At 39.7% G+C, this 21,895-nt stretch overlaps 1 protein-coding gene across 8 annotated transcripts in view; it reads right to left on the reverse strand.

Moving 5' to 3' along the window:
- pik3r3b (phosphoinositide-3-kinase, regulatory subunit 3b (gamma)) overlaps positions 1 to 21,895 on the reverse strand; it is a 189,630-nt gene that overhangs the window by 14,300 nt on the left and 153,435 nt on the right. For 6 of the 8 annotated variants that reach the window (XM_063500366.1, XM_063500368.1, XM_063500367.1 and 3 more), the window contains one exon: positions 466 to 601. In XM_063500366.1, coding sequence (XP_063356436.1) covers positions 466 to 601 — 136 coding nt within the window. Of the gene's footprint in view, positions 1 to 465; positions 602 to 6,137; positions 6,213 to 9,426; positions 9,946 to 21,895 lie in introns of those variants that run through there. The other 2 variants (XM_063500369.1, XM_063500370.1) reach the window with 2 other exon arrangements.

Raw genomic sequence — 21,895 nt, forward strand, 5'->3', positions numbered from 1 at the left:
ATAATAACCTGATGCTCTGAGTTAAGATTCAATTGATGCTAAACAACATGCTAAACAGGAAATGCTAATTTCAAAGCCACCAGACAACAATGACAAATATAATATTTACCCTAATGAAAAATAAGTGTTACTGGTCATTTTGAGACTCTTTAACATGTTGGTAGCTTAGAACCAAACAAACATCAATGTCAGACAACTGACCAACTGTGGCACAACTACAACTCCTATTATTTTGTGGTCTGACAACAGGTAAAGCACTGATAATACCCATATTTGCTTTTTTAAGACATCTAAAATGTGCTGACCATGTCTGCACATAGAACATGCCTTTAGTTTCTGTCAGTGCAGGTCTTGTGTTGCTGGGGGAGGGGCCAAGCCTTACAAAACATCTGCATTTCATGTAACCTAACAATGTCACTGTTAAGCTCTCACAGATTTTTCTGTCAGTAACACAGTGTTTGCTACCTGGATATGTCACCCCAGTACCATTCGGCCTCTTGTAAGGAGCCTCCCGCTCCTCCATCCTTGGCGACATTGCTGCTGCCCCCTGCCATTGCGACCGAGGAGGGCTGCTGAGGCTTGTTTGGCTTTGGAGGAAGGGCTAGGAAAAAAAACAAAACAAACAAGTATTACAATTACTGTGTGTATAACAGTTCATATGTACATGATATATGCATACAGTATAACTTGCCCTCAGCCCTGCAGCAAAGTTCAACCATCAGTCTACAGCTGCAGACAGAGTGTTGATCACTTTATCATTTAGAAATACTACTTTGCACAACCATACACAAAAATGTCTAGTACCTCGCAGCCTCCTAGGCTATGTTCACACTGCAGGCGAAAGCGCATCAAATCCGACTTTTTGGACCCTATGCGACCCATATCCGATCATGGTATGACAGTGTTAACAGCACAAATCCGATATTTTCAAATCTGATCTGGGTCACTTTCGTATGTGGTACTGAATCCGATACATATCTGATGTTTTAGAAAGCGACTGCTGTTTGAATGGTCATGTCGCATTAAATCCGTCTTTTACGTCACTGACACAAGACAGACGCCAATTATCAGCGCCGGAGAAGTGCCCGAGAAGACATCGTAAACGCTTCCTGGCCATCCAGTGTAGATGTTAGTGAAACTGTTGGGAAGACAACGTTGGAGAAACGTGAACACTTTATTTGTACTGTATAATCTGCAGATTCTGACAGACATTTCCAACTATCCTTTGAAGCACCGCTCCTCTCTAAAACAGCAATAAGAACAATTATTAGGCCATTTGTAATAACAAAATAACTTTATAACTTAAAGCAAAAATTGGGAAACGTAAAGTCCGAAACAAGTCTTTATATTAAGGGCCATCAGTCAAACAATATTGTTTGGTCTGGGTCTAAACAGAGCGCGTTGTGTGTGATGTCTTCTTTCGCACATGCGGGCCGCTCTGAGGGTTCACACTAGAGCCCGTTTGCTGTCACATTTTATTTGTAGTGTGAACAAGCAGACAAAAAAAAAAAAAAAAAAAATCGGATTTGATCCAAAAATCGGAATTGAGCATTAAGACCTGCAGTGTGAACGTAGCCCTAGTAGACACATCTATTGTATCAATTTCAAAATCTGACATCACTGTCTTCGAGTTATCGCATTCATAAGATTTTCCAAAAACCTGACCTCTGAGATTCAAACTCAGCTGATATTTGTAGAAGATCCACCATTGGTATCAATTTGAAATTCCTACATCGCCACGTTCAAAAGTCACCAGATTCACATTGAATTTTCGATTAAATCCTTAACATGCACACATTCTTTTTATGCAAATGATACACAGAAACTGTACTCATAACCACACCACATAAACACCGTAGTAGTGCAGCTGGTGACTGTATGGTTATTAATCACAAGTGAAGAGCCCATATATCATAGTAATTATGCCTTATGTCAGAAACCACACACACACGCAGGTCAACTTTCACGTGAGTGTTCAGGGGCTCAGCAGAAATGTGGAGGTTTGTTAAATGTGGAAACCCTCATGTTTTCATATCTTCTCCTGTCATTAAATTCATTCTCCTGTTAGGTTTGTAATGGGGAACTCTGGTCCTTCCGCTCATTCGTTTGTAGCCATTGTCATTGCATCATAAGAGTGTTAAATTTGACTGAGAACTCTAACAGAAACTCTGACTTGCATTCTTCTCATTGTGTTTTGGTTTTCAACGGTTATGTTTATCAAGCTGTATAAACCCATAACTTAAAGGTTTTGCTATAAAAATAGGTTGTTGTCTTGTTATTAAGTGCTTCTTTATAAATGGACCGATTCTCATACATTTTTTACTTTTCTACTTTCCCAGAGCTCTCAAAGCCTTTTATACAACATGTCACAATCACCCATTCACACACATTCATACTCTGATGGATGCATTGGAGACCAACTTGGGGTTAGTGTCTTGCCCAATATATGCAGACTGGGGGAGCCAGGGATCGAATCACCAACCTTTCGATCAGTAGATGGCCTGCTCTACCTCAGGAGCTACAGCCACCCCCATAAATGTTCGCTTTTATGTCACTTAAAGAGCTTAGTTCAGTTTGAGTAAAACTAACATAACAGGAGTGCCTTTGGTCAATGGGATCAATCTATAATGTTTCACAAGGTTTAGTCATTAAACAAATTTAAGTATCAAATGGAAATACAAACTGAAGAAAAGTCAATATATTTAACTGATTTTGTGAAATACTATGCAGTCTAACAAAAAAATAAAGACTGAATGCATGAAATAAAGGTTAACATTACTGAGTCCGTTTCAACTTCTGTGTTGCAATTTGTGGCGCTAACATGCAACTTCTATGCAAGACTGGGATTCAAATCTCTATTTGATTGCTAAGTGTGAAAAAATTTATTATATAGAAAACATTTCACCTTGCATGTCAAGTCAAGTAAAACAGTATGACAGTCTACTCACACACTGACCAGTCAGTCAAACGGGATTGATGGTAGTTTCAGAGTTTTTGGGTTTTGAACACTGATGTTATAAACCAGCACATATTGTAAAAACCTGTTTGGTGCCACGCTGCATGCTAAACAGAGTTAACCTGACTATGACACATAATACGAAAAACAAACAAACACATGCAAAAGTTTTCAAGTATCCAAGCACATCTGGACACAATTTAAGGACCAGCAGTGTAACATCTCTCTCTCTCGCTCTCAACAGAGTACTGATGTGGGAGGTGTCATTTAAAAACAGAAAGTAACCTGATGAATGTACTGAAATGGAGTGGGCTTCTCCTGCAAAGTGCTCACGTGCCAGAGTCAGCAGCACTTGGGAACACTGTGGCCTCACAAATTACCACAAGACACGCACACACGGACAGCAGAAACAGACGCTTGAATGTGAGGAAGGGCTGAATAAAACCTGGACTTCTGTGTGCACGTGCACATGATCACTCACTGTCCGCTGAATGCTAACACTCACAGCAGCAAATAGTTACATTGTTAAGTTATTTCTGTTATTTTTAAGCAATCTATAGTTAAAATGTTTATGGTAAATACTACATAGGTAACTTTTGTCCTTAGGTTCGACTTGTGCTGTGTCACTACTATTCCACAATAAGGTTGCTGCTGGCACATTGCAGGACTACAATCACACTTTAAATGAGGTATTACATCCATGACAGTAGCTCACTGGAAAAGAACCATTGGGTATGCTCTGAATTTACTTGGGCTTATAAATGCTGCAACAATCGTTGTTCAGCATTTTTTCAATATTATTAGAACTATTGTTCATCACAAATTTTCTTGAACTTTTGTGATATCATTTTGAGGGTATATCACTCACCACTAAATCGGGGGTGACTAATCTGTTTAATTCATATCTTCTATGGAAAAAAATGAATTTTTTTCCCAGTACTATGAGGACTTAAACATACAACATTTGCCCACTGGGGGGAGCAGAGCAAGCAAAATGCACAATAATTGATTTTATGCTAATTACATGCTAGTATATCTAACTGACAAGTGCAAAAAAGCCACAGCCACCAATGAAACAATGAAAACAATACTTTGACGTTATATTTTAATTGTCACATGATAGCAGTGAGAATTCACTACAAAGTGTGTGGGGGGGACAAAGAGGGGAAGTGACAGCTTGTGCTCATCTATGCAAATGCTTGGATGCCAATAAACTAACACACTACATTTCAAAGAACAAAAAAAAGTAGGAACAGTTTACATCCTACAAACTTTTTCTTCGCTCTTTATTGTAAGACCACCTAAATTGAGACTGGTAGCCTCTCTTCCTCTCCTGTTCTTTGTTTCCTTCTCACTGACTATTCAACTCTTCTCCCTCCTCTCTCTCATGTCACCATGGCAGTCGGTTAGTGTTGCCAAAACTGTCGTCCTGCAGCTGCACTGTTCCCCTCAGTCAGCACTTTACAGACTAATGCTACACGTGTGCACTTCCAAGGATAGATGGGGTGGAAATTCATGTTATGTTTACATTGAAAAACACATGCACAAGTGAAATAGATTGCAAAAACAGAAAAAAGTAACTGATTTTAAAAAGCATGAAAATCAGAGTCTATGTGTGCTTGCAGCTGTGGACCACACAGAGGGCAGCATGTAAAAAGCACAGATGGATCACCACAGCTGCAGTTAGGCAATCTCATCACCAATAAAATGAGTCTTTTCTTGACTTCATTACGTGTGTCCACTTTGAGGTGTTCAAGTAACATATGCAAACACTGAAGTTACAATGAGATAATAGAATTTCTGTCTTAATGCAGCAACTACAAAATGCATTTCTACCAAATTAACGACTAAAAAAATTTCTGCACCTTTAAGTCTCTCATTACTCTAATAGTGTATCTGGTAGTTTCTTATGACAATGGACACAAGAGAAAATAAGCAGTACACACGTTCCAGATTGCAAAGTTCTATAAGAAAAATTAAGACCAGAGACCTGTAGAAAATCCAAACCTTCTGACAATGATCAGAATTTGTGGGAAATGTGATCTTATGTCCTAAATAAACAAGAATTATACTAATCGGAGAACAGTCTTAACCACATGGACATATTTGGAAAACGTTCAAAACTGCAAAAAACATGACTTAAAAAAATATGACCAATATAACGGAAACTGCAGAGCCCTTAGTCACAACTACTGCATAGGTCCCTAAGAGGAAGCCAGAGGGACGGTGAACAAAGGGGACCGTAGGTGCAGCCTCCCCCTCACCAAACAAAGGACCAGTGCTCAGCCACACATTCACATATGCACAGACACTTCCATATCAGTTGTCATTGTACATGCTGACAGAAGCCTGCAGCTCTCCTAAACAATAACTGTCAGAGTGGACAGACACATGATAAATTCACTTGAGACAAAGAGAACTCAGAGAACATGGGTCTTGGGGCATGTTCAGGAGTGCACACGCCAGCTGATCAGGGAAACGGCAGCAAAATTGAGGTTTGAAAGATGTGTACTGACAAAGGAATTCATACACGACAATGGAATTAATGCACAGCCTACAGTTAAAAACTCAAAGCAGGAGGCATGAATGTGGTGTTCTGAAGCAATCTGCGCCACAATCTGCTTTATTTTCACAGCTCTACATCTGGATGAGGTAAGTGTGAGTGTACGCATCTGTTAGATGAATGGGGTCTTTCAGACTATCTGAAGAGGATCCAGATTTCTGATGTAGTAAAACTGATTAACATTTAAGTTGACAGATAGACAGAAACTTAAATTTGATAAAGCTGTTTCTAAATATTAAAATATTATAACTTTTTAAAGAACCACAGAAAAAAAAATCTGCTTTAAGTGACATTCTGTTGTTAGACTTTCATGTGGACGACTGATTGTGACCCAGTTTTAAATACAAATGCATACAGAGCAAAATAATGAATGAATGCCAGTGCTCGCTCACATCCTCTGCAAGTTATGGGTGCTGCAGGAGCAATAAAAGAGAAGGAGGAGCTCTGTTTGTAGGGGAAAAGCTGAAAAACACTAAAGAAAGGGCAGCATAAAAATGCAAATCAGCAGACATGGATACAAAGAAAGCTAAGGTTACATTTAAAAAAGCAAAACTAAGAAGGCTGAAGAGACTAAAAAGTGAAATACATGAAAACAAGAAATCTCATTCCCTCTCTTACCGTTCTCCATCACACTCTCTGTTAGATGCATGTTTCCAGTTTTCTCTCAGCTGTTTCCCTCCTCCCTCCTTTTTTCTGTCACTCACTCTCCTCGTCTTACTTGCACACACTCTCTCTCCTCCCTCCTCTACCACCACCACCTCCTCCTCCTCCTGTTCTCCTCTCCGTCAGACTGAAGAAAAGAGCGAGCACAGCTCATTCTAAAAGACAGAAGATGCACCAGCTAATCCCTGCACGGAGGCACGCCCCCTCATCCAATCAGAGGACAGCCCCAAGGGAAGGCGTGCAAAGCTCAAAGAAAGAAAGAAATGAGGGAGGCAGGGAGGAAGGTTGAGTAGGCTTGTGGTAGATCAAGTCCATCACACCACGCAATCATACACACAACAATGGAGCACCTCTAAATCAACAAGTTTCTACTGTGACTGCCAACTGAATTTGTATATTCATTCACTAACCCTAAACTAAGAATAAAAACAAAACTTATCCAACCTTCCAGTAAATTCAAGCCTTGTTGAAAACTGATTCTTGTTCCAGCTTCTCCTACAGGGAAAAGCTGGAACCAGAATGAGCTTCCAGCTTCTCCAACCAGAATTAGTTTCAAAAAAGGCTTAAAATGCAGATAAAACCATAGCTGCTGGACGTAATGACCACATTCTACTGGGCTATGTCTGGAAGGTTACACTGGTGGAAAATTAGCAGAAGACATCTCTGTCCTATCACAGAATAGGTATGTCCTCATACTGACGTTTAGTTTTATGACAACGCTGCAATTTATTTACTTGAAAAATAATTTTGCATCTTTCCACTGACTCACATTTCAACACAAAACAAATTAAATTTTATTTATACAGCACCAGCTGACAGAAATCTAATTATGCTTTATATAACGTAACGAGGCCACAATATCAGAGTGAGAACAACAATCAGACAATCCCCTATGAGCAGCACTTGGTAAAAGTGGGGAGGAAGAACTTGTTTTTAACACGTGCAGGGAAAAAGAAAGCGGAAGGGCAAGGAAGCATCCAGACTGCAAAAATAAAGAAAAGGAACAATATGAATAAAAATAATGCGATTTGTCGTCTTGGCAAAGGGGTCTTTTTCTTTTATTCTGTGTACACATGAATAAAATCTACGGGGAAGAAAGAGGAGCTGGAATGTATAACACTGCATTGTGCTGCAAATGAACCTACACATGCAAAAAGCACTCTGGTATGGTCACTTTGGCAACAATGTCCCGGTGATTTTCCACTGAAACACGAGACTCATCATTCACCCCACATCCACAGAGTGTCGCTTCACACACACCAAGTTGCCAGTGGATACGGAGGCCTTGCCCTCCCCTGGGGGGTGGCAGTGACACTCCACCTGTGCTAATCACACCACAAGTACTACTGTACACACACAGGAATTCACACACTGTAGATATCAGTGAGGCTTTCACATTTCAATTCCAGTGTAATAAACATACACATGTAATGAACATCTGTGGGCATGTCTGTCATCTGATTACACATCAGGTGTATTAAGACAAAGACACGCATGCAATCTGCACACAACAAAACAAATATGAGCTGGAAGTGAGAAAGACTTAGAGGTTTAGCTAATGACAGGATGTGCTCATTTGGACAAAAGAGCTGTAAGAATCTGAGTACTGTACAACCTAAAACCAACAGAAACAGTGAATCTACTCGCATAAGAACAGAGGATTATTTGTCCTCTCTAAACACTCATACATACAAATGCTGTTCTGAAGGTTTCACATTGTCAACACAATGTCTTGTTATAGTCCAAAACATACTTTTTCCACTACATTTTGTCAGATAGAAACAGTCTGCTGAGCAAAGCAAAAATCTGTTATTTTTTTGTGCCATGACAGAAACCCCTAAAGAAATGGCACTAGGCACGATAAAAGCCAAGGTCCAGTGGCCAGTTAAATGTGTGAATCACCATTAAATGGCCAGAATTTTGCATCTGCATCCCAAATGTGCACTGAGCAGCAGCAACAAAGGATTACCGACTGCACTTCAAAATACAAGGTCTGAAGAGAAAACGTAGCTGAAACAATACTTTTCCCCAGCACAAGCTTAAAATATGGTGCATATTCAAGCATCCCGTGGTAAAATGCTAGTGAGCTCTAAGCCCAAATACTCTGCAGCATGCTACAGAGACACAACACGGCACTGTGAGGTTGTTGCAGAGTATAGTGCATCTTAATAGATACATGGAGGGAAAAGAAAGGAGACGAAAAAAAAAAAAACCCCCGAAAGAGCTACAAGGCAAACTGCATTCAACAGCGCCTCCTGGAAACAACACAACGTCCCACATCTGCGCCATGATCCATTGAGGAGGGGAGAAAAGCAGGGAGGAAGAGGAGCGAGTCGAATGACACTGGCACAATTGCCGAGGAATGAATGAATGAAACTTATTCAATTGTGGGTGACAGTTGGCTAGAAATGGGCACAAAGACTTCTATATGTGTCCAAGGGAAGAGCGTTATTATTCGGAGATATTCAGGACGTTTTTATTCCAGGTTTTATAAATTTTCTTGGTTTCTTGCTTGTCCCATCCCCCTCTCACGGCACAGCTGATTTTGGAATGATTCAGTCGGAATGGTTTCATGCACACTTCAAGTGCGAAATAATACCAAATCTCGGGATGGTGCAACATTTACCCGGTGGTCTCCAAAGCCAAATTCTCCAGCAGTTAAATTAAAATGGGTTAAGCAGCAGATACAGTCACCTTGGCTCCTATTTTATCATCTCATAGGCCTTTTGCATAGCCATCAGACGCAGAGAAGAAGTGGGGATGCTTCAGTGTACGGACTACACGGGACTTATTGTCTCCACACTGAGACTGTAGCTACTGTGTCATCACGCAAATCTGTATCTTAATGTACAAAAGAACTGCTGTGGCGAGTGCACCGGACAGCGAGAAACAAAGAGTCCAAGGCGTTTAAAGCGCTGTCACTGCTGCTGTAAACTGCCATTTTATTTCCTTCGTCCCCGAATTACCTGCTTCTCAGCTACAGACAGCGCCAAGTTTATGTACGCTGTCAGAAATGTAGCGAGTGTACCTAAAACATCACGACTGCCCAGAAGCCCGCGAAGTCCTAATAAAACAAAGCCATAACTGCGTGATCGGTACGAGCAGGAGCAAAACGTGAAATCTGAAACCTTCTCTGCAAATTTCACCAGACACCAAAGCACACAGCTCCTAAACACACATCACTCCAGCTAATTAAGTCCAGTCCAACTAGCCATTTCCCCGCTATCACCGGCCTGAAGCTTACCTGGTGGTTGGTCCATTTCCAGATAAAATATCAGCTCTGTGGAGTAGGGCATCATCACGTCCCTCCAGTCTCCTTCCTCGCCGGCTTTTTTGGTCGTCCAGACTGTGTTATACATTGCTTTCTTGTAGCTTAACCAGGCAGTCTTTGTATTAGAAAAACGCTATTAAACAAAGTAAAAATGACCGGCGTACTTAAAAAAGAAAAAAAGAAACAATCATCGTGTGCTCCTGTCATATGCCTCTATGTTAATCTATCTGTTTACTTCTAAGTCTTCTATCTGAATTCCTGCTTCAGGATTAAATGAATAGACGAAATGTATACAGCAAGCACCGGGCTGCGACTGCTCCCTCGGACATGTTAATATTGTTAACAACTCGGGGAACTTCATGAAGACTCCTATATGTATGTGTGTGCATCTATCTGTCTACATATATATGCACATAAAGACTTTCTTTAAACGGTGGGTAAGTAGATGCCAGCTCTACATACAATCCCCTCTGCCTCTCCTCCGCAGGTGCCACCGTCTCGCTAGTTTCATTTTAAGAAACGCACTGACAGGAGGAGGCTGGCGGAGGCAGAGCCAGACAACGGCTGGGAAAACCCACTCCTACACGACATGCAGGGGAGGACAAAAATATCACCAAATATTCACATAAAACTTAGTGTAAATAAACTGCTCTCTAATGTTACATATAATAATATCCCTCATTTGTTCATTGCCATTATCTAATCCATGTAGGAAATCCAATTTTTTTTATCGTCCCTGCCGATTTGACGAATAATTAATCGTCCCTTTATTACTCGAAGAATGGTTAGCCCGTTTCTGTCCTCTATACACCGCTGACAAAGCGCTCTGCGCAAGCTCAGAAGCCGAATTTCAAAGCCAGTAGGAAAATTACCTCAGCCTATGAAGAGCAAGTTACAAATACGGTGGTTTTCCACTAAGTTTCCAACCTTCGCCTGAGTCTGTGTGACTACATGTTACGAGCTTCTGTTGCCGCTAGAACACATACAGCACCGACAGCTGTTTGGTATGACATAACATGCTGCATGATAACTACCAGTCAAACAAGGACTGAGAGCCAGTGCTTGCTTTATTAATTTCTGTAAATTAACTAGAAACAGGAAGATTAGGATTTTTAAAAACATATGTCAAATTAGTAATCCAGTAAATATTAAATATACGCTATTACATATTTTCCTGTTACCTAATACTAACAATACTGAACTTAGATCAATTCTTTAACTTTACTTGGAAATTAGAAATACATGCTTTTTAGTAGTGTCTTTTAAGTTACTGTTAATTGTATAGTGAATAAACTGTGCTGAGTCTGGCTAAAAGAAAAGAGGAGCTGCTTTGGTGTGAGCAGCCAGTAGCTCACTTCACTATTAATGTTTGCTTGCTAATGCTAACTGAATTAGCTAGTGGTTGCCACATAGACTGTTAATAAATACAGTTCTGCTGGATGCATGTAGACTCAACATGTTGTTGACTTTTCACAAGTCAAATATGTTTTTGATTTCACAGTGAGCAATAAGCATAGTTGGCACTAAATAATGACCTTGGTGAAATATACATATCAAGTTTTAAATCTGTTTCTAGTTCATGTTTATAGCATTATGAGATTAATTCAAACAGGCGCCAAATATAAGGACAACCCCCCCCCCCCCCCCCCCCCAAAACAAATTAAAATCACTTATGCATGGTTTTGGAAATTGTCAGTAGCAGTGTGAATAAGATGGAAATACATTGCAACAGAGATTACAATGTGGGAGATTGTATGTTTGCACAATATACCTAAAGATTATGTATCCACATTAGCAACTATCCTCTTGTCAACAGTGCTTGCCCTCTCCAAAGGTACTAGCTGACTAAGTCCACACATCTTCATAAACTCCTTTAAAGTCTCTCTACACTAGCTTTGTTGAATTTTTGGTAATCCCCTTTTCTCAAATAGTGGCAAGTACACCCTTTTTCATCATAAGGGCCTTTTCTGCTGCAGTGATAGAGCTTTAGTTTATTTGATCACTGGGCTTGTTTAACTAGCCTGTTTAACTGCTATTTGCAATGTGAAGCAAACCTCCTATGGTGAGGTAAGTACAGTTACAGATAATAATATGGAAGCTTAACCATGAATTAGGGAATGCTAGAGATATGCAAACATACATTTAAGAGGCCTGTAATAATTACATTACCGCACACACACACACACACACACACACACACACACACACACACACACACACACACACACACACACCAAAACACACACCCACCAAGAAGGATAGTATGGATTTCCATGATTATTAGTTCAAGCATAATCTCTAGGGATCCTTTTGTTCATATTTTAAGATTCTAAAAGTGCTTGGTATTTTTATATTAACAATGAATGGCAATATGTTGTGGGAAAGGGGTCTCTGAAAGCGAAACAGAGTATTAATGCTGTGTTTAGACCAAACATTAGTGAAGTTTTACCCCTCATTATATGTGCATGTACAGGTGATAGAGTGTTTCTGGAACACTTGCAGCTCAAAAATATTAGCCCAACATAGAAATGGAGAACTACTTCCTTCCAGTATAGTTCCAATAGCTGGAGTTAAGTAACAGTTTTGATTCATTCAAATATTCACACTCTCTCTTTTTTTGTTTCTGTCTCAATATAAAGCAAATGTGATATCAGGGAGAACCACAGAAATCCCAAAAGAGGAGGGAAAGAAGACACAAAGGAGAAGAATAGAAAGACCATATGCAGAAAACAGGACAGAAGACTTCCTTTTTTATGTCAGTCAGTATCTGCACAGATTTTGTATGACTTACTTAGCTATGTGTTGTGAGAAAACAACACTTTCTTTCGGTCTGATCACACCATTAGGCTATCACGTAATAGAGCTTTATAGCAGAACCTAAATGGACATATTCCTTGACTAGTACCATCTGATGCTGACCTACTGCCCAAAGTCCTTTCACTGAAAAAATGCTTACATCACATATTTTTCTTAGAACTTTGTTTCCATTTTTTTGTTTATAATTTTATTAACACCATGATGGGTGACCATTATTATGATCCAGACCCCCATCATCCCCACAGTAATCTCTGCCAGGAATGACAGCTGCTTTGTCTGGCCCAGTGTCCTACTTGACGAGGCAAGCAACTCCCATCTACTATCACTGACCTAGTCATCTATCTTTCCATAAACTTGTCTGTCTCATCTGTCCATCACAAGAGATGCAAAAATGACGAAGGATGAAGGGACCTTGTGTGAATTGAGGGAATTGAATGGATTCTCTTTAATGCAGTACGCACATATATATCATTAATGTGTGTTTGTGTGTGTGTGTGTGTATGGGTGGGTGGTTGTGTTACAGATGACTTATGCTGGATACACACAGCACAATGTTCTTCTCTGTACTGTGTGTGTGTTTACAGCCTGGCAGATGGATCACTACTAATGATACAGGAACTAAAACTGCCTCTCGCCAAACAAAGGAGAAACGAAGAGGGATGAAGGATGGGCAGACAGCACAGGAAGGGAGGACGATGATGGGAGATGTGTGCTGATGGTTGCACTGTCCCCAACCATCAGCACACAGCTCCCCTTTTAATTTCCCAACCACCGATCGCAGGGGCACCAAGTGGCCTATTTGCATAGCGTATACATAATCATGTATTAAACATACCACTCCGACAGCTCCATATACATAAAACATATACAGTTATGTTTTCAGGCAATTGTTCAAGCACATTTGCAATCAGATGCAAAAATGAAAACAAATTCCCAAAGTAACAGAAAACATTTTTAAGCTTGGCTGACAATGTAAAAAAGCATTAATGGCTGATGATTGAAAGAATTGCTGATTTTCAAAAGCTTACTTTAACCTTTAGTTTTGCAGTATTTTCCACTGCTTTTCACTCTTATCTTGTTAAAAAGACAAAAAATAAAAATGAAGGAAGGACTGATATGTCAGACAATATCATATCTTCATTCTTAAGTGTTAACATGAATAGAAAGCTGCAATGGTTTACTCTTAAATCACTCTGTGTCCAGCACACACAAAAAAAGCACAGAGTAAAGGATGTGCATCTGCAACAGTCCTGATTTGTTTGATCCTGTGTTATTGAATCCGTGGACTTCCCTTGTCTCTTTTCCCTGTGATTTAGTTTAGCTGTTTCTTGTTCTCCCCAGCTGTGAGAGTGAGAAACAGTTGCCACTACCAATAGGATAGTACTCATGAAAACACAACAAAATATCAATGCTGGACAGTCAGAGTCCAACATTGCTTTGGCAAAGCACGAAATTCAATATTAATTTTAGTGACCTCCGATTGACGTAACTGAGTGTGTCATGATCCTTGGTTTGCACCCGCCGTTCTGCTCAGTTTTCAGTTCGATAATTTTCAGTTCGACATTGTTGCAGTTTTCAGTTTGGATATACTGTTACTTAGGTTATGTTCTCATTTTGGTCTTTTGATTTTGATCTTGTTAGGTTTTTAGCTTTTCCTGTCCTCCTATATTTCCATGCCTAGCCTGTGTTTCTGTGTTACCTCCCGTGTTTAGTCAGTTCTGTCTTTGTGGTTTACTTTTGCCTGTTAAGTTCATGTGTCTTGTGTCTGTGAAGGTTCTCAGTCATCCAGGTCGTTGTAGTCTAAGGAGCTTTTCTTGAAGGTGAAACATCTTCAAGAAACTTAAAGAAGTCCAGACGCTTTTCTTTCCAAGCTCTTTGGCTTCATGTGTCTTAGTTTCAGTCTCATCATATTCAGTTTTGCTTCCCCTGTCTCGTCTGTCTGTGATTATGTCCAGCTGTGCTCCCCAGATGGTGGAGGATGGTGGTGGATTCAAACTGTGTTTTCTTCTGCTTGCTTGTTCTGTAAATGTGCAGTGTTCAGTCTTGTGTTTTACAGATTTAATTGGTCTTCTGTGTGAGATTGTGTGTGTACCGATTTAGAAAGAGACAGAACAGTATTGTATATCTCCCTGACACGTTTCCTGGTGTCAGAGTGTCACTACTGTACAATCTATCACAGACTGAGCACATGGTTAGACTTTTTTTCTTTTAAAGGAAAAGGTAGCAATGTGCACATTTGCTGTCAAGATAGAAACTGTAGCAGCAACCTGAGACAAAGATGGATGAGATCTAATCTGCCAGGTTTCAGTGCAAAGCAACTGAAGCAAGAAATAAAGAAATTAAAAGACAATACAGGAGAGAAAGATTGGGGCGTTTGTCCATGTGCCTAAAATTTTTTGTTGGGATTTAGGCTTTGTCATATGTAGTTTATTAATGTGTGCGTGTGTGTGTGTGTGTGTGTGTCTGACAATTTGTTGACTACTTGCTCTATTTCTGTGCTTATTATCCATGGCTATTGGTGCTTTCACATTTTGTCTGACACTGTAATAACTAGAGTGGAAAGCACAATTTAACTGTAGACATGAATAGATTGCTAAACATAGATGTTGGCTGAGTGGGGTCTGTGAGAGCACACACACTTTTCCACAAACACACACACACACACACACACACACACACACACACACACACACACACACACACACACACACACACACACACACACACACACACGGTGGTTGCGTAATATGGCATGACACTTTTGTATATATTATGCATAAGCCTTTTCTGAGGGCGCAGGGAAGACGCACACAATGTGTCATCCCCCACATCACTGCAACAACTATCATTAGAATGCACAACGTGACTAAGCAGTAATCCTTTTGTTCCCTTACTTTTTCAACACTGGGTTTTCTGAAAATATGGCAACATTTACAATACAGCTGTAAAATCTCTGGCCAAACACATCACATTTACAAACAGTGCTGTCCACACAGCATGAGTTTGGGTATGATCTTAAACTTTAAAAAGCTAAACATAATAACAAACATTAATGTATACATTGAGTTGTTGGTTTTATAAGTTCAAGTGTCATTCTATTAGTAATTTAAGTAAAATTCTGACATTAATTGAGTCAAGTCCAGCTCTAATCCTGGCAGATCAACTGATCTCATTGGCAGTCCACATAAGCTGACGGCTCAGCTGATATCCTCTGTATACATTTGGCAAATCATGTAAGATGCTCATACAGTTTTTGTTTCTTGCTGTGCATCTGAAAACTGATTTGTAACCCATCTCCATCACAGGTCCCAAAAGGAAAGATCCTTTTGTGTCCGGCTTTTTTGTTTCATATCTTCTGTCATCGATGCCTGGTGTTATGTACTGGGTCTTGCAGATGTTCTCATTATCTTCCATTTTCCATGTATGAATATGGAAGGCTGAAGATGTCAGAAAAAGAACAAATCTATGCCACCAAGTATAAATGTCTGCAGATGTAAATAGCATTCTTCTTTTAAATATAGTGTCTTGGCTCAAGTACATAATGAATTCTTGACTTATGGCTCAAAAAAGTGTTGTCTGTGACGCCAATGACCTAAACCTTTCACCACCAGCTGCCAAAATGTTGTAGTCTTCTCATCATCTTTATATTCATGTGCAAATTTGCACCAGATGTGATGAAATTCCCTCTAGATGTTCCTAAGACATCACATTTACAAAAATGGAAAGGCTGTAAGATCACAATGTTGTTTACCTTTGGCTACAACAAACATTTGTACCAATTTTTTTTTTATTTTTAAAAAAAGGTCATTAAAATGTGTTCAGAATTTGCAAACTGAAGATGATTCATCTTTTAAATCCTCTACATAAGCTGCCTTTATAGATTTAACCTCCTAAGACCCGAACTCTTTCATGGCATGCATTCTTAATTTCTCTTTGCTATTTGGGCTGATTTGGACCTCATGAATGTAAAAACAAAGAATTACCAGATTTTTATTTTTTACCTGATGTTTGCTTTTGACAAAAATGAGATCCACATATGAGGACATTCGTTTTAAACTTCGATAGAACAGTGGCAGTATAATATCCCTGTATAATGTCCCTGTATGTGGATATCAGGCCCTTGTAGAGCGAAATTTAGTACTTTGGTCTAGACAACCCAAAATGTGATGTCTTAAGACATTAAAGAATCTACCTTATTATAAAAAAAAAATCACTTTCTAAAGCTAATATCTATATGAATTTTCAGCCAAAATAATTCAGCTGCTTTTTAATGGCAAAAAGTCCAGTTCTATACATTTCTATAATCTTATAATGTTTAAATTCAGGCCCTATTTTGAGAAACATTCTTTTTCAGCAAACCAGGTCAACCAGAAGAAAAAAAACGTTTATAAAAAGTCCTGTAAAGTCTAGAATGCATTACCAGTTAACACACGAGAACTCATTTTAGAAACATTTATGCAGTTCCCAGTTGAGAAAAGCAGATTCCCAGATAAGTTATGTATCTAGAACAAAAGAAGTTCAGGAGACCCCTGCTAAGTACATTTCTTCTAAGTGAACAAGCATCTCCAGGGGTAAGACCAAGCTTAAACACCATTGACTAGACACCGTGCTGTAGTTAACATCACAGATACTGGTTTGATCAGGGCTTTGAAGGATCTTGCACATTGGATTTACATTGACTGTCTTGATCTTAGTAAGCTGTGTGCTGTGAATCATGTGAGCTCCAACTCAAGCTTGGTTTCCCTGTTCCAGACTTTCCAGCTCAGTTATTTCCTGTCTGATTCACCAATGAACCAGTGAAGTCATTACTATTTAGAGAGGATTGACTCCCTTTGGCGGCATCAACTGAGCATGTATCGCAAAATCAAAGCATTGCTCCACCTGTGTGAACTCAGTTTGTTGCACACTGCATCAGTCAAGCAGAAGTAGCAGTAGCAATTAGCCTGATTTTCATCAGTTATTGACAACACCCTACTGAGACCATGTGTCCATCATTTAAAGCAAAAAACACTGAAAAAAGTATTCAGGTGCCAAATGATGTCAGAGAAGTCTGAAGGATTATGACTATAATATGGGGGAAAAAAAATTTTGTTTCAGTGCAGTTTTTAAAAAAGTGTGCACTTTGCTGAGCCGGTAACCCCACTTTAACATAGTTCAGTACCATTATTAGCTGAGATGAAACCTGGCAGCGTGACTCAACACACCTATAGATTTTTGTATGAATGATGAAAGTTTAGTTTATTGTTTGTGGCCATTAGAGGAACTACAGTTTTTAACATGTCCAAGGTGGCTTAAGTCTTAAACCCTTGGTAACTTTGAAATTATGTCGTTAGTTCCAAACTGTTGAAATCTTTAGCTTGTTATCCAAGTAGGGTTGAGTAACAGGCTCTGGCTACAAATCATAACTCTGCTTTATTTTGCCCACAGTGGATAAATCCTCCATAGTAGCTAAACTGGAGCTAATCAGGAGAATGAATATTAGAATATTCAGAATATTAGGATAGACACAATAGAGTGAAGGTAACAGGACTATAGAAACAATAGAAATGAATAATTGCCAATTCCAGCACAGGCCAGATTTATATTGATATTAATATTTGTTCATTTGAAATTGTATTTGTGCAGTCATTACATATTCAGCAGAAATAGGACTGTGTGTAAGCTAAATAAAAAACGATGAAATCAGTTTAGCATAAAGTTGTGTGATGTATTTAAATAAGCATGGTGCACTGATAGAATTTCTGGAATATTCACATGGGAAATTAAGGGTGGGAAGCAAAACTAGTGGGATTGCGTAAACAAAAGACTGGAAATGATAAATGCCATATGAGCACAGATGATGATACCTGATTATTTTCTCAATTTAAGTGGCTAAAATTATATTAACACCTATCCAGGGATTTTAAAAGTGGTGTTGAATAATTACAGGTTCACAATATCATGGGGGAGCAGTTGATTTGGAAATTTAAGAAGTCTTTCTGACTGAACATCATGTTGATTTGCTTGGCTTAAATTCAATAAATAAAACACATTTATAGCACAGAACTGAGAGGTAGAGCTGCTTTGGACAGAGGCTCTACATAATATAATGCAATGAGTGATTATAGCACTGAGTGCATCAGTAACAGGATCAGCTGAAGACAAGATTAGAAAAGACAAAAGCCATAAGAATGTAACCACATACATAGAAATAACCAAGTTAAGAAGGACGATTGTCACCCTCTGGTGTTGATTTTGCATGTTTAAAGAATACATGACGGATGCTATTTTAGTAAAAATGGAGATGACGGTACAATACTCTTCTTGCTTGGTATCTATTTTTTGTGTAACCAGCCAGTCAGTGTGCCAAGAGAAATAGCAGATCAGGACGAAAAGGGAAGGTAGGACATAGATGGCAGACACACACACTAATACACACTTTTTGACTAAACTAAACCCAAATCTTTCCACCCTTCCTCCTTCCTTGTTCCTTTTTCAGATTGCTATATCATGCTGGCAGACAAGGCCGAAACTCTCCACTAGCATCTGCGTCTTTTTCGCTCTCTCCCTGTATGGCGCTCTGTTCATCTGTCGATCTGGCTCTTTGTCTTTTCACTTCCTTTGCGATGGGCGGTCAGACAGAAAGGCAGACCGTCTGATAGAGGAGAGCAAAAACTGAAAGAAGCAGCATCTTTTAGGGTAGTCAGACAGAGCCAAGCAGACGAGGTCTGACTCGGCAACGGGTGATGTCATCCCACAGTGTAAATGTCCCCATGGTCCTGATCCCATGATGCAACACTCTGGTGACAGTGTGAAACAGGCTGCATCTGCTCCTGTAGGCTGCATCCAAAACTGCTGAGCTACCTTTCTTACTTGTTTCTCAGTCTTATTCTCCTTTTTCAACATTTTGTTAGTTTTTGCTTTGCAGCTCATTTTCTTGCTTTTCTTCAAATCTTTCTATTGCTTTCTCTTTACTTGATCAGATCCCTCCAGCATATGCCCCGCCCCCGTCTCGTGCCCACACACACCGTCACAGCCCCCCTCTCCCTTCTATATTTGCTCTCTACCCACACAGACCCCCTTCTTCTTGTCCTCTCCCCACTCTCCATTGGTTGTCAAGGCAGCAGGGCACCATGGCTCAGCATTATTCATGCCGTAGTCAGACAGTTCTGTCGACAGACAGACTTACAGCAGGACAGGCAGTTAGACAGCTAAGCAGAGCGTCAAGCAGGCAGGCTGCCTGACCATCAAGTGGTCCAGCAGAGGCAGGCAGACCACCAGTGTTGGGGAGTAACGGAATACATGTACCGCCGTTACGTATTTAGAATACAAAATATGAGTAACTGTATTCCGTTACAGTTACCGTTTAAAAAGGTGGTATTCAGAATACAGTTACTTTGTTGAAATAAATGGATTACACGGCGGTACTTTCCTGTTTCATATTCTCGCAGGTCAGGACTGTTTGGGTTTGTTTGACAGCTACGCTCTGTTGTTCCAGGCAGCAGCGTTACGGTTGCCATGGTTACAGGGTGACGCTCTCTCTCTCTGCGTGTTTCCTGGGTGAGAGAGCGCTTTTTTGTTGTTGTTGTTGTGCTAAGCTAAAAGGCAGAATGCTACAGACATGGCCCTAAAGAATGTAGCCTCATGGGCAGTGTAGTCCGTGCTGCAGCGAGAATGGACTACCATACACGTTATGTGTCTGTGAGTGCGAGGAGGGAGAGAAAGGAAAAGTCCGAGCTGTCACGGAGCAAAAACGGGAGCTGGAAGCATGTAAATATAATAATAACCACTGCAGCCAAGAAGAGTGCCTGACGAGCCCATTTGTAAGTAAGCTATTAAGACTCAACTGTACACTGTGTTCGTGTTTTCCTCCGGAAAAAATAAGTTCCGTTGGAGCAGCCTTTCAACGCCTCTCTCTGTCTCTAGCAAAGTTGACCCAGACAACAAAGTAAAGCTAGTTTTCAGCTACGAGCCCGACACGGAACCCACCGTATTAGCCAGATGTCCCTTTACTACGGTTCGGAGCCGCGGACCTTCAGTAACAGTAATAAATCACATTCACGTAGTTGGAAACAGCATGATAATATATTAAGTAATCCAAAGTATTCAGAATACGTTACCCTCATTGAGTAACGTAACGGAATACGTTACAGAATACATTTTGGGGCATGTATTCTGTAATCTGTAATGGAATACATTTTAAAAGTAACCTTCCCAACACTGCAGACCACGCTATAAAGATACCAGTCAGTTCAAGAAGCACCAGTCTGATGATTTAGAAAAGTATCATAACCAAATCATGACTAAAGTTGCTTAAATACACTCCCAACATAGAAATTAACCTCAGCTGCTAAAATATATTTTTCCACTTTACCCATTCATCAATTTTCTTAACCTTTTAAAGGCTCAACCATGAATTAATTTGCAGAAAATTCAAAGTTTTGAAAATGGAATGCCCGTTGAACCTTTTGGCAATTAAAAAAAATTAAATATTAATTTACATATATGAATTTTAATTTGTATCATATTTTCAACTTTTTTTTTTTTCAGTTTATTGCTTAAAAATGTATTGTGCAATTTCTTTATGTTACTGGGGAGGAAAAATGCACTCATGATGTAGGTCTCAAAAACTCAACCCCCTTAGCCAGGTCATCACAGAGAGCAGACATGAATTTACATTCAGGAATGGAATGACCACCAGCCACCGCCAAAACATGGACGACATCAAGTTGCATGCCAGTTTCATAATTACAACGTGTGTCAGGGTCTTTTCTCAGCAGTGCACAGAGAGTAATTTTCATGTAGTTTATTTTAACTTCTCTCTATCACAGCCATACATTCCATTTTGCAATACCCATAAAACTGCAGCTATTTAAGTGAATGTATTGTCTTAGACTTTAGTATGTACCTGTGGCCACACACAGCAGAAAAAAAAACAACAGCGATTACACATTTGACACAACAGTATCTTCTTTAACACACCAGTGGCTCAGTATCTTCTGTGAAGTAATGTTTGGAGCTCTTCTACACATCACAAAGATGAGCTGTTAGACAAAGATTTCAGGTTTACATGGTAGAATAGTTTGTAATAACAAAGTTCTCCTCTGGATAGATCCTGCGCTCCACCTGAGTCTAAGTCATTTGGACCTCACACACATCCCATCAAATTTTAATAAACAAGTTCATCGTTATAGATATTTACTTATCTTATATATTTACTTATAGGATATTTACTTGGGGTCCTTAATTCCAAGGTAAGAATCATTCAAATAAATGCCACATCCTACCTAAATGTTGTTGACAATGACTATCCTTTAATTACCACTTTGTACCAATTTTGTAATGGCTACTTCTGCTTCTGTAGCAACATGAAGTGTCACAAAGCTCAAACGACCTCAAAGTGGTTTCTTAAACATGACTGAGTTCACTGTAGTCAAATAGCCTTCACAGTCACCAGAACTCAAACCAATAGAGCAGTCCTCGACGAGATTACAGCTGAGAGCAAATACTCCTTATCTGAGTTCTAAAACAGTCACAAGGACAACCTCCCATCTTTGGGTGCTACACTCAGACCTCTTCTGTGACTCTCACTCTCATCTGTCTCCACCTTATTTGTGTATGCCTCTTGCTATAGCACTTGCTTTGC

The sequence above is a fragment of the Pelmatolapia mariae genome, linkage group LG17 (genome assembly GCF_036321145.2).
Source record: "Pelmatolapia mariae isolate MD_Pm_ZW linkage group LG17, Pm_UMD_F_2, whole genome shotgun sequence".
In the NCBI taxonomy this organism is placed as follows: domain Eukaryota; kingdom Metazoa; phylum Chordata; class Actinopteri; order Cichliformes; family Cichlidae; genus Pelmatolapia; species Pelmatolapia mariae.